A 13,447-nucleotide genomic window follows, 5' to 3' on the forward strand; every position below is an offset into this window, starting at 1 on the left:
CAGCATGGATAATAGTTAGTTTGACTACTTACCGGACAATCGCGTATGTCGCCCATGTTGCCAGCGGCCCTTAAAAGTTGGCCAAAACTCAGCTGCTGATGGGACTGCAGGGCCAGACTTTTCTGGGAGGTCAGTGCCGAGGCAGAGACGTAGTGCACCATCTGTGGGAGATAGAAGAACGTAAGTCAATTAGTTACCTGCGGAATATGGTCAAGACGGAAGTGATACGCCCACTGAGACATTTCTGGCACGTGCTGACGTCACCCCGAGATATATTTTTGTATGTTCGTACGCACTAGCCATCGATTATATATTACTCGTATATGGCCCCTTTTAAGAGACCAACTGGTCCGAGCAGCTTTTCTGCTTTTCGCAGACAATCTGCATGTGCATGGCAATGTCCCATAACCCGTTTACTCCGCCCAGATAAGTAACAGTCGCGCAAGTAACTGTTCTCGGACAAAGAGACAAGTGGCGGACATTCGAGACATTCGAGACATTCATCACACTCGAGACTCGGCAAGTGCAACATCGTATGATGCAGGTGCTCGGATCCAAACTGGTGGAACCCACGCCACGAGTTTGGCTTTGATTCAAGCACCGATTGTATCTGCGGTCCATGGCTTCAATCGGAGAAGCAGACAAACGGGTTGACTACACTCGCCAAAACTTTGCACAATGATTTAGTACGCATTCACGGATCCTATACCATTCTCGTAAAATGGATCCATCCTGGGGATCTTACCTGGGTGAAGGGCAGCTGCTCCGAGTTGGCTCCGCACTTGCAGACGCTCTGCTCGATGACGCGCATGGCGAATCTTCGGTGGGCGATGCAGGCGGAGGATTCGCAGGAGTCGCCGTCATCCGGCGAAATGTGCGAGTGGACGCGGTGGAGTAGGAGCTCGAAGCATTCGGCGGCATCGCCCAAGCAGCCGAGTGGGAAGCGGCGTCCTGCCAAAGGACCACTGGCCAAAGCCCGACGCAGTGGCTCCGGGCACAAGGCGGGCTCGGAACTGGTCTGCAGTTGCTGAAAAAGTTCCTATTGTGGGAGGAAACATATTGGTTAGATGACTTCAATTTGGAACAGTGACTATAGCTAGGAATATTTCGAAAGACAATGCTGAGTGATTGTGTTTGCTATTTCTTATCAGATTTAAGCTTTACTAAGCTATCAGTGGTTACGTGTGAGCTGACAAATTTAAAGTATTTCCTAAATTAAACGTGTAAGCTGATTGCCATGTAAAAAGATACTAAATAGTAAACTAAAGATGTGAATACTTTCGTTCGACTCAGTTCTCTCTTTAAGCTCATAAAAGTCAATAATTTACAGCTTCCCCGTGTGATATTAGTCCCTAGACTTACGATAACCGCATTGATGCACCGATCCCTCTCCGAATTTCCCGCGCTGTTGATATTGCTATTGCCATTGCCAGCGTTATTATAGCCCATTACGGCCAGTTCCACGCTGCTGGCCACTTTGGCCAAGGCACTGACCGACTTCTGCTTTGACTGCTGGCGGGTCAAGGTGGCCGACTTGTCCGCTCCATCCAGGACTAATTTGCGGGGACTACTCCTCGGCAAGGTGCCTCCGTTGTTGCTGATCAGGTGCCCCAACTGGGGATGGTGGGCTTGAACGGGAACGGGAACCGGTGATGTTGGGGATGTGTCCGGGGAAGTGGGTGCTCCTGATCCCAATGCTGCTGCTGCTGCTCCTGCAGTTGGGGCTGCTACGCCCACCACACTGGTGGGTTCTTTCCTTTTGTAGCGGAACTTGATCATCTTGTTGTTATCCGGTAATCAGAGTCACAACATGGCACTGTGGAAATGTTTTACAAAATTGCTTAGCTTTTACCTCACCCTCTGTCTGCTTATACAGTTCTCAAGTTTTTGGCCAGACACCAGAGGGTGTTAAGTATTTTTTACTCTAGTCAGCTCGAAATAAAAAAAAGGGGGAAGTCAGGCAGCGGAAGTGCGAACTAAAGTGCAGAGTCAGCCCCCAAAAAACGGCAATTTGCAATCTGCAACCCTCAGCAATTAAAGAGGAAGTTTAATAGCGATTCGAGGCAATTAAAGGTACGAGACCAGCACTTCTTGGCGGATCGCATGGATCGATACAATAACAGCTGGGACAGGTTTTTAACCATCATTTGGCACACCCTAAGCCTTAAACACACACAGCACAACACAACACAACACAGCTCGACTGGACTTGACTTTCGCTTTTGGCCTGCTCTCGACCTCATTTGCGGCCAATCGAAAGTTTCGCCAGTAAAACAAACCGGTCCATACTCCAAGTCACCGAGACAAAGTTCTCCAGCCCCAGAAAAGTCAGTCAGTCAGCGGTTTTTTCAAAACTGCTAAGCTAAAATGCAATGCTGAAAACAGCAAATTGCATGTGCAGTGGTAAGCGGTAAGCGCCGAGCGGTAAAGCGGCAAAGAGGCAGAGCAGCAGAGCGGTCCAATGTTGCCGCCTGACAACCGCTGACGCCTTGAAAATGAAGTGCCACTCGATGGAACCCGAGACCTGGAGCCGCAGGTCCAAGTCAATGGAGTAGTTACCAGGGCAACGGCGGGGCTTTAGCGGTCCCAGAATGACGCCATATGCGACATATGGCTGAGATCTGTAAACGCCTTTTGCATTTTCTGCTGTCAATTACAATTGTTTGGCCAAAGCAACCCGACACGAACAATGAGTCGGCCTAAAATTATTAAATGCAGGCCGATATGCACAGAGCACAAATGCTAAATGCCTGCTAAAAATGATTAAAAAGCCATTATTGTTCGGGACACGTACGTGTGTTAATCATGTTAAACATGTCAAAAGGGCAATAAGTATATATGGTAGCTTAATTTCCCTTTTAAATAACAAACCATCTTTTCAATTTGAAAATTCATTTTTGAAGTGTCTTTTTCGCATATAGCATATAGATGATCGCAAAGATCTGTTTTGCTCACGAAATACTTTAAATGAAATTGGGAGTGGAATCGGCACAATTAACACTTGTCAACTGTTTGAGTTTTGAACGAGATCAAGAAAAGGGACGAAAAGTTCGGGGGGATAAGTTTGAGTTATGAGTTCATCAGTTTGCACTTCACATGACTGACTGCTCAAGTTCAAACACACCAAAATGTACTGAAAACACTCCATAATATGAACAAAGTTAAGCAGAGACCAAGTGAACTTACAATAAACATTGCATTCTTAGTTCAAATCTCCAAAAGGCTTCGTTATCTTCTCCGAAAAACGAACCGAGAGTGGCTGCAGCCCATTTAAAGACCCATAAACATGGAGCATGGGTACGTATTTTTTAAGTGCCACACGCACTAACAACAACTGGGTGACAATTCTGGATTTTATGGCCAGCGATCTGACCCGAAACTCAAAAAATGTTTAATAAGCGGAAAAGCCGCCGTTGGCGAGCGGAAGTTCGGGAAGTCAGGGAAACTCACTTTTTTATACTTGTCGTTTTCCCGGTAAAGTGCAGCGGAATGGGGGTTCCCGCCCTGCTCAATTGTTGTCGTACGAGTATATTGTTGTATAATTGGTCATTCATTGGACAAAACAGTTGCATGCTAATTAGTCTGGGGCACAAAATCAAACGTCACGCTCTTTAATTCCCGCTCTTGGGCCACCGCACTTGAGCCACTGGACCACACTGTTGCCACACAAACGTGGAAGTTGGCGAATCATTTAGGCCATGTAATTAGCCGGCAATTGGCCAACGATTTGCGCGAAGTGCGCAACTTCAAACGCAAGGGGTTTACGAGTATCTTGAAATGCGATCAGCTCCCTGAATGGAAGTACTAGGGGCCTTCTAATGGAATCAAGTTACGTCTAAGAATTCTTAGAAATTATATTATACAAGCGATTAGGCCAACATATAAAATTAGATTCGCTATAAATGCCTCTTGCTTTTCTCAAAAAATGGACTTTATTTCTCTATAGTGCATCGCAATAGCCTGATATGTTGCCCTCCATATTGTGGAACATGTCATGAAACACGAGTTTCGCTCAAGTCTCGAGTCTCGAGATCCGAGATTCGAGATTCGATGAGGCGACACTTGGCGGGGAAACCGAACTGGCAGTCCTTGAGATTGAGACCCCAACCGACACTATTTATAGATCGGGGCTTTGGGCTTTGGGACTTTGGCTTTGCACACCTCCAAACGCAGATCGCAGATACACACCAGAGTTAGAGATACAGATACAGATACTGAAACAGTAAGAGAGCTTTGGGCAGCTGTTGTCGAATGCAAAACGGGTTGGCAACACAAACTGGCCTGCAGCTAAATGTTTTCATTTATTGTTATTACTTCTTATTATTGTTGCTCGCTTCTGTTGTTTTCTTGCTTCTTGGTGCTTTATGATTATTTGTACTTTTTGCAAGACCGATGATTTATGGGCTTTAATTGTTAAGCCACAAGCGGGGGCCAAAACGCTGGCTTTAGCTGAATGTTTCTGCTTCCGCAATTACAGCGGCAACAAAGAGCCAGAACTGACCTTTTTCTCAGCCACATTGAGACAAAGAGTGAGTTTACCTGGGCTATCCGACCAAATGTGGGAACACCACACGTGCAACAGCCCACCAGCAACCTGCAACAAGAAACCTGCCAGCAGCAGCATGCAACCCATGCTGCAGATGTCTCAAGCCGAGAATCCAGCAGCGAGAATCTAAAACAGCGATGGCTGGCAGATCAATGAGCCATAGAAGAAGTTGATATACATGGCAAGAATTATTCTAATGCTTTGTTCTCGGCTGCGGAATATTCAGTATGCTTATGTTTTGCCATTCCATGCAATGACACTTGTAATGCTTTACTTTGAAAAATACAAGCGGAATTTTGTAAAAATTGCTGGATATCGCTGTACATAAAAACGTTTTCATATTCAAATCCTAGAGATGGTATTCAAATTGATTCCCGTGCACTGCATGGTGAAGGGGGAGTGGGGAGTGTGGAGTATTGCAGCGACAACCTGTAGCAGTGATCTCCGCACGTGAGGCGACTTCCAAGTACTTGGCTAATGACTGTATTCATGTGGACCCATGTTTACATATGCTAGGCAGGCGTTGGAGGCCCAAGAATTACCCATAAATACACAAATCTGCCGTTTAATATTCGACCGGGGCAGAGGAGTCCAAGAGGAACAAGTCGTGGCATTCTGATATTCTGATAGCCATGATAATGATGATGATGATGATGATGATGATGATGATGATGGCTGGGCTAGTGACATATGGCTTGGGCCAAAAGAAGAAGGAGCCCAACTTCGGGTTGATGGCATGCATTTCAATTGGGGGAGTGGAGTCGATAGGAGTGTAGTAGAGAGTCCATGCAAATTGAAACTTAAACTAAAACACTCCCCTTTTGGATATATGTATGTAAGAAATAATCGCACTTGACGATCGCGTGTTTCGCTGGACTTTCCCTAGGGAAACCAGGGGTCTTGAGAAAAAGGTATACGTAAGAGTATATAAAAAGAGCCTGCGTGCGGCGCACAGATTAATCTTTAATAAGCAGCATAAATGCATTAGATGAGTGCCCACTGTACCTGTTCGTGGCAGGTTTCCACGAAGGCTGCGGGCTGCCAGGCATTTACATACCAAAAGATCTTCACAAAAGGTGAGGAAAAAACAAGTTGGCGGTTGGCCATTTGGACCGCTATGATTTTTAACGCAGACCGGACCCACATGCTCGTCGAATATCGAAGAATCAATAACCAACGGAAAAGAAACAGGTAATTCCATTTAAGCAGCACCTAGCTGCGATCTCAAACTCCATTGTTTCATTTCTAATAATCAAAACCAACAAAACAAAAAAAACTGGCCAAAAACTTGAGCTTTGTTGAAGTTTTTAACTTACGCAAGCATATTCTGTTCTGTATTGTATAAAAATAAAAATAAAGTAATCCAGTGATTTATCTCGATCTTAGCACAACTCTGGCTCTCTGTGCTAGTATTTGTTGTTTGTTGAGTAAACTTTTGCTGGCCACAGGCACCAAAAAAAAATCTGTTTTATTTGCACTCGTTAGGAATCGGCGTTATTTTTTGCCGCGCGCGCAATTCTTCACTTTGATTTCCACCGAGATGCGATTCTGGATGTGGTTTGTGGATGGAGTATTGCGAACGACCGACCGCCGATGAAAACACGTCCGCCGACTGGGAAATTTGTATAGCAACTGAAACTCGTTTGGCCGCTTGGCTTTTGGCCATTCGAAAAGAGAGAGAGGTGCTCGCTCAGCCAAGAGCGCAGATACAGATACATGGCTGGCTCTCTGGAGAAACTGGTTTTCCAGGGGAACAAGAACTTCAGTTATATCAACAGCGAACTCACCTGAGTAAACCCTACCCAAAAACCCGAACCCGAACCCATACTCATACCCATACCCATAATCAAACACAAACCGAATCCGAATCCGAACTCGAAAACGGGGGAGTTTGTCTTGTAGTAGGCCAAACAGGTAAATGTCCCGAGCAGGTAAACAGCGCTTCTCTCTCTCTCTCTCTCTCTCTCTCTCTTCTCTCGAGATTCTCAGCTCTCCGATTCGATTCTCAGATTTCCACAGCCGAAGCACCCTGTAAGCCTCCACGGATATACCTTTGTTCAAATGACAAACGCAGCCAGCGGTATATATAGAAAAGTCCGCATCATCTTGCAGCTTAGCTAATAGGCCAGAGCCCCAAGACTACGGTAGACCTAAGACCAGTCTTGGAGTCTGTGGCCATGGTTGTCTTTGGTGGGTGGATTGCAGATCCTGAGACTTATGAGTCATCCTGTAAAAGCGGGAACGCCAGAGAAACGCGTGCGCATGCGCAAACCCTACGAAACCAAAAAAACCCAGCGATTCCATGGAAAGCCTTAACAAATTCGATCATCCATAAACCGCGTAGCCAAAATGACACTGTTAAAGCGAATGAAAAACCCTCGCGTTCATCTCTGTTGTAGGTGAGTGGAGCGGTAAAAGTAAGATAAGTTATCGCACCACGAAGATGTTGCAGTTCCCCCTTCCAAAAAGAAATAACGAAACGCGAAGTAAACAAAAGGGGTCTTTCTGCTCTGGGTTCAAAAGCTTAGGACCATACACCATACACCATCCACCCGCCAACGAGTCCATGACTCAAAAAGAAGCGAGAGTTGGGGCTTCGAAACTGGAGTCAAACAGTGAGTCATGGCCAGAGAATACCAATGTGTAACGTCAGTTGATTGATTGGGTCAGAAGTGAACTGCACACAAAGCCAAGATGCAGATGCGAGAGTATCCGAACACTTGCATAACAGATGCACAAAAACCGCCACAGAACTACATATGTAAAATACCCAGCAAGTTCCATTTATAATAATGACTAAAAATATCAATTTTAGATCAAATATAGGGGTATCAGATATAGGTATGGATGATCACTAACTAAAATGTCTTTCCCCTTTATTAATATTTCCCCAAGAGGCAGCGCTGATCAAATTGACCAATTTGGGAAGTATAGAAACCAGATAGCCCAAAAACAAATCACCGTCCATTTTGATGGATTGACACGCTGAGGGTTCTTTCTCTAATATGTCAAAGGCGAAATTAGCTAAAATATGAAACAAAAACTAAGAAAACTATTCAATAATTGATGGAGTTTCTGTTGCCATTTGACTGCATTTCTTTGTCAAGGCGGTAAATAAAAAGTTGTCGTATTTTGTGTACGAATAAAAAACCTTCGTATCGCACGTCGATCGAATAAATTGAAGACATAATAAAAAAAACAAAAAAACACAACAAAAAGTAAAAAGAAACGAAATAAAGCTTAACAAAATTAAAGGTATAGATCGGCAACGTACATGGGTTTTTTTGATCGTGGCTGAAGAGTGAATCACACTGATTGAGATATGGCGATGATGGAAATGGATTTGTCTCTGCATCTCCGATTAGCACCTCCACTCGTGCCCTTCTCATATACATACTACAAGCACTAAAAGCACTACAAGCACCATATATATACATATATACATAATACACCCCCAACTCTAGCTTTGTTCATGGTAATTTGGATTTCCTTTTTATGATGGCTCTGAACAAACAATGAAAATAAAAAAAACCCAAAAGCCTGTTGTTTGCACTTGCTTTACGAGTAGATGCCATCCAGATTATAGAGTACCCGAATCCCAAATCCAAATCTGGAGTATGCATATACATAAATTTGGAGGGCAAACAGCGCTTGGCGATAAGTGGAAGCCCATGCAACTGGCACACGATCAAGTGTCTGTGGCATGGACTTTGGATGGATCTGGATATATGGTTAGGTGGATAGATCGTTTTCCCGGTAAAGAGGACATTGTCTTCTGGTTTGCCTCACTCTAATGACTTTGTCCTTTGGTTATGTGTGGATTTCTGGAAATGCAGAATGGAAAGTCTGGGCCCTTAATGAGAATTGTGCATTGAAGCATGGCAGCATGGCAGCGCGGAGAAAACTGTCGAGACGATTTTTCATCAAGAAGTTCCCGGCCTCCGCCTTCTCGACGGGTTCTTAACCCTCTGATGTGAAACAATCAGCGTGGGGAACGGTCAAAATGCGATCGCAATCGTGGGAGTTTCCCAGCTCTAAAAGGCCAACGTCTTCAGCGCGACGATTTTCATAATTAAATAGTCTTCTTCCCGCGGGAAAGGTGGTGTAAAAATTCATTTAGCCCGGCCGCGTATAAATAATGCAAAATGCAAAGGCAAAAGGGGGCAAAAGGGGCAACCCTTCTCGTCTCTCGTTTAATATGTGGCAGCAAACAAGTGGGCAAGTGGCAGCCATGGTTTCCAGGGCCAAATCGGCGGTTTGGAGCACACAACATGACGGCATGGAGGTGCAGAGCAGTCAAAACAAAACAGTCAAACAAAAACAAACCGAAGAAGAGGCACCAACACTTTCCACTTCGTCGTCATCAATGTTTAAGGAGCGCAAAAAAAGAATAAAAACGAAAAAAAAAAGTAACGAAGGGGAAAATGCTGCGGAGAGAGGGCCCACTGTGAGCACAGTGTGAGCACCCTGTTTTCTGTGGCCAGAGCGTCTTGGCCCGAAAAGTACAGTCGCGTATAGTCGTTAGCCTTTTGTTTGTTGGCGGCTCGAGTTTTTCCCGAACGTCACGAGTTTGTCGCTTGCCCAGGGGTTTGCACGATGGAAGATGCTACTCCGGGTTTTCGTTTGGGCCCATGTTTTAGTTAGGGTCCTCTTCTGCTTTTCTTCTTTTCTGCTTTTCTGCTCTTCTGGCTAATGATCACCGAGATAATAATAATGATCTTCATCATCCATCCGCTGGTCTGGTTCCTATATGTATATTGCAACAGCCGCCTGAGAGGGTGACTGTTTTATAGTTTTCCCCATGGCTCGCGAGTCCCCATGTTTTTTAATTTTCAGTTTGGTTTATCACGGCCTTTTTTTAATGACTTGGTGGTTTTCCCGTTCTGGGTTCTGGAGTAATTATGCACATTTTAATATCAAAAACCAGTTGATATAGGGCTGCATTTCGGTTTATCTCAAATTAAGTGGGAGCTGCAGTTGTGCAAAAGACGAGGTTCCTATTATGCTGTGTACGCTCTTTTTATTATTGTTTTTAGAAAGGAAAGTTATTTTTGGAATATAATAAGCTTGCTCTCATTGCTAAGATATTATCATACTCGTAAGTTCAAACGAATCTAGTGGCATTTGCATAATTGCACTTGACTCGAATTTAATTCGAGGTTTTACGAGGTGAGAACAGGACAAACGAGGCGTTGAGTGCCGGTCACGCTAGAGGGTCCGGCAAAGGTCCTGAAAGGCGTGACCAGTGGCCCAGGACTACAGTATCCCAGGACTTATCCGGGAACAGGATCTAAACACCCCTGGACACGCAAGGTTGAGTGGAGGGGGTGTGAACCTGGCCGCCAGGTAGAGTCATTGAATGTTGTATTTTCGGGCCTGCCTTGCCGATTTAAGGATTTAATTTTTTTCCCCCGGATTTCCCCATTCCCTGGGAAAGTAAGAACGGGAAAACATTGAGCACAGAGCACAGAGCCTGGGGAAAATCACAAAACAAAACGCACTTGAGCAGCTGAACAGATGAGAAAGGGCCTACCCTGCGTGTGAACAAATGATGATTTTTCCAAGACAGACAAGGCAATTAAGGTGCAGCCGAACAGTCGGAAATCGGAGGTGGAAAATCTGGAAAAGCCAGACTGGCGACTGGGAAAATTGACCTGACCCTGTCGCTTAATTGCTTTATTTGGCTGCGAGCGAAAATGACTGAAGAGAATTTCTCGAATGTGCAAGTTCGTATGAATTAGTTGCGCCAACCACCAGGCAAAAATATTTCCTGGCCCGAAAGTATGCTTTACTTATTTTGACCGTCAACTTCGAATACCGCTAGAAAGGTATGTTCGAATATATAAATTATTATAATCTGTAATGAGTTACTAAAAAATCACAGCAAACAATATCTTAGACTATCTTTTTTTAAAATATAATGTTTTAACCATGCTCATCAATTGGCTTAAGACTACACTTATGCTACGCTTAACTAAGTATTTTTAATGTTCTTGTTGCACTTTTTAATACTAGTTCCTCATTAATAATACCTTTAAGATATATTAAACCAAAATTTGTTAGCGAACTTTAAAACTGTTCTCAGCAATGTCTTACGATCTTCGAATGGTTAGTGTCCTGAATATCTATTCGAACTTACCTTTAGAGCGCAAAAGATGCAATCTTGGCCACCGCATACGTGCTGATTTAGGCCGCGAAACGATCGTCGAAAGGCGTCCAAGTGCCACAAGACCTGCAAAAGAGAACGGGCGAGCATTATTAACTTGGCCAACAGAGAAGAGAGCACAGATTGGGGACTGGCAAGGGGCTATCTCCACAAAATCTCTGTGTGTATAACAAAAGAGAGGCCCAAACCGGTTAAGACGACGCCATCTTGCCGCCGAGATCTGGTGTGTGTGCTTAGACAAAGGCTCTAAAACTCAAGAGAACTTAATTGCCTGTCCAAAAGCCGCGCCACAAAACCAGTTTCGTACTCGGCCACAGCCACAGCCACAAAACTGCAAAGCCAGCCAAATCTTGGTCTTCTCAGACGTGGGTCTCGAGCTTGGGACAGGCTTTTGAGATTGGGTGGCCGGAGCAGACCGATCGAGACTGGAAAACCCGTCTGGAGTTTCTCTTCGATCTCCACATTTTGGCGGCCTTTTCGGTGATTTCAATTTTGTCTTCATTTTCGCTGTTGTTGCTGTTTTTGCTATTGCTTTCGTTTTGAAGTCAGAGTTCACCTGGGATGAATCACGACCCCCTCCTGCGTTAGATCTATCAATTAAGCCGTCCCAAGGGCTCTAATTAACAATCGGCCAGTGAAAGCCCCGCTCCCTTCTAATGCCAAAAAGTACAATTCAATTTGGAGCAACTCAAAAAAAAAAAAACACAAACCGGTCAGCGAGCAGTTAGAAAACTTTGACACCCATCAAGTCCAGTCGCAGCAGCTGCAAAGCACATAGACCCCCAAATCACAAAATCCCCAAGTCCCCAAACACCCCGCTGCAAAGCTCTGAGCACGAGCCTGTTTTTTGGCCAACGAAAATAAATACTTGGTCAGCCGAAAAAAAGGTTTTAGACACTTAGAAGTGTGTATGTATACCCGTGTCTACGGATAACAAAAGTATTGCGTATAGAACTAAAAAAATAAATAAATAACGTATTGCAAGCTGAATCAATGATATAGAGGAAAGACATTTCCAATTTAAAATAATCTTTCAAATCGTTATGTATCAGAGCGTCGTTTTAAGTCGTATTACTATTGGTGCAAAGGAACGGGAAGCCTAAGAATCAAAAGCAAATTAATAAGGAAGCGGTGAAATAGAGAGAAAATAGAAACACTATGCATAAAGCGGGGAAAAAATGATTTCCTGTCTTTTTGGGCATTTACACGCTAATTAATCCCCCATCGATGGTCAATTGACAAGTTCACCAAAATAGGAAGTCATTAGTGGAGCCTATTCCCCCTCTCTCTCTCTCTCTCTCTCTCTCTCTCTGTCTTCCTCCCTCTGACAACCGAAAGATGACGCTTAGCTTAGCACGTGCTACTGAATCCACTAAATTCAGTAAACCAGCTGATTAAACTGAAGCTAACGACCCACGCCCACCTACAACCCACACACACCATCTTGACCACCACATGTAAAATTGACCAATTAGGCGGTAAATCTAAAATCGAATTCAATATAGTTTACTTCGCCCACAATATGTGATATGTGGGTGGTTCCAGTGGCTTGGTGGTGCGGTGGTGCGGCCCACGTGTTTCTACAGCGGAAGTGGAGGAACTTGAAGGAGGGCGATACATGTCTAAGAAACCACCGGACTTTGTGGGTGTCCATCCACAGGTCATTCTGATGCTGATATATGGCCAACTGATAGATGAATTACAGGTGACAGATGGAGAAAATCGTGACCGAACTCTAGTAAGTCAAGGTGGAGACAATGGTTCTATTGACACTGTTTATATTGATTGCATTAACTAGTTCAAAGCACTTTCAATATTGGCTTTGAGTAACCAATATTAAATTAGAGTATATTTTAAGTGCCGTGTATTAATATTTCCTTTCAATCAACCTATTTCTGGTATTACCAACCTTTGCCCAATCGTTTTCTCCCCATTTTTCGAATCTCCCGCATTTCGGCCATTTTTCAGCGAATCACTTTGTCTTTGCCATGACTTGACAGTCTTAATTTTTGGTTACATAAGCGGCTTTTGTGGGCCAACAGCCGAAAGATTCGAGACGATGAAGAAGAACTTGCTGCAGTAGGTGCGAAACCAACGATGAAAAACCAATGACTTAGGCGACAAACTGACAGGGAAAAGTGTCATACCCGCTTTTCCGCTGCACCTCCCATCAACTTTTTTCAGCCAGAGTTTTTGTTTTAATTTTCTTTGACCAACAAACGAATGGATAAATGTGCTTGTGAAAGTTACCAAACGAAGCCAACCAAAAATGCCCGAAAAATTTCCCTTCAATCTTACAGCAACAACTGAGCGGCTACAAGTCGGCCACAGCCGAAGAAGAAGAAGAAGAGGTAGGTAAATTGAAAAAATTATATTTTAACTTTGATCATAATTTATGCTCAACCTGTTGCTGTGGCTTCGGATATTTGTTGCTGGCTTGCTGGGTTTCTGGTTAGCAACATTGAGATTTGTTCGATCGCCGCAGCTGCGCATATTTGCTGTTGTTGTTAAGGTCCCACACCACTTTATATTACACGGATAAAAATTGGCTAGACTACGGCTTTGACAGTAAATTACAATGCACTTAACGAGAATATACTTTGAAGGTAAATCTGGAAATCTATAAACAAAATGTGTACCACATAATTCTATAAATTCAAATAAAGTTATAGCTATACGATCTTTTACAGTGCACTTCATGGCATGGCTATCCCCCTTCCTCTACGGTGGATCAA

General features: G+C 44.0%; 1 protein-coding gene across 3 annotated transcripts in view; it reads right to left on the minus strand.

The window, feature by feature from the left end:
• LOC120455372 overlaps positions 1–13,447 on the minus strand; it is a 46,263-nt gene that overhangs the window by 5,469 nt on the left and 27,347 nt on the right. For 2 of the 3 annotated variants that reach the window (XM_039641485.2, XM_039641486.1), the window contains 3 exons: positions 10,686–10,778; positions 746–1,039; positions 33–161 (listed from right to left, as the gene is read on the minus strand). In XM_039641485.2, coding sequence (XP_039497419.1) covers positions 33–161; positions 746–1,039; positions 10,686–10,778 — 516 coding nt within the window. Of the gene's footprint in view, positions 1–32; positions 162–745; positions 1,040–1,362; positions 1,817–5,862; positions 6,199–10,685; positions 10,779–13,447 lie in introns of those variants that run through there. The other variant, XM_039641484.2, reaches the window with a different exon arrangement.

The sequence above is a fragment of the Drosophila santomea genome, chromosome X, assembly GCF_016746245.2.
Source record: "Drosophila santomea strain STO CAGO 1482 chromosome X, Prin_Dsan_1.1, whole genome shotgun sequence".
Taxonomy (NCBI): domain Eukaryota; kingdom Metazoa; phylum Arthropoda; class Insecta; order Diptera; family Drosophilidae; genus Drosophila; species Drosophila santomea.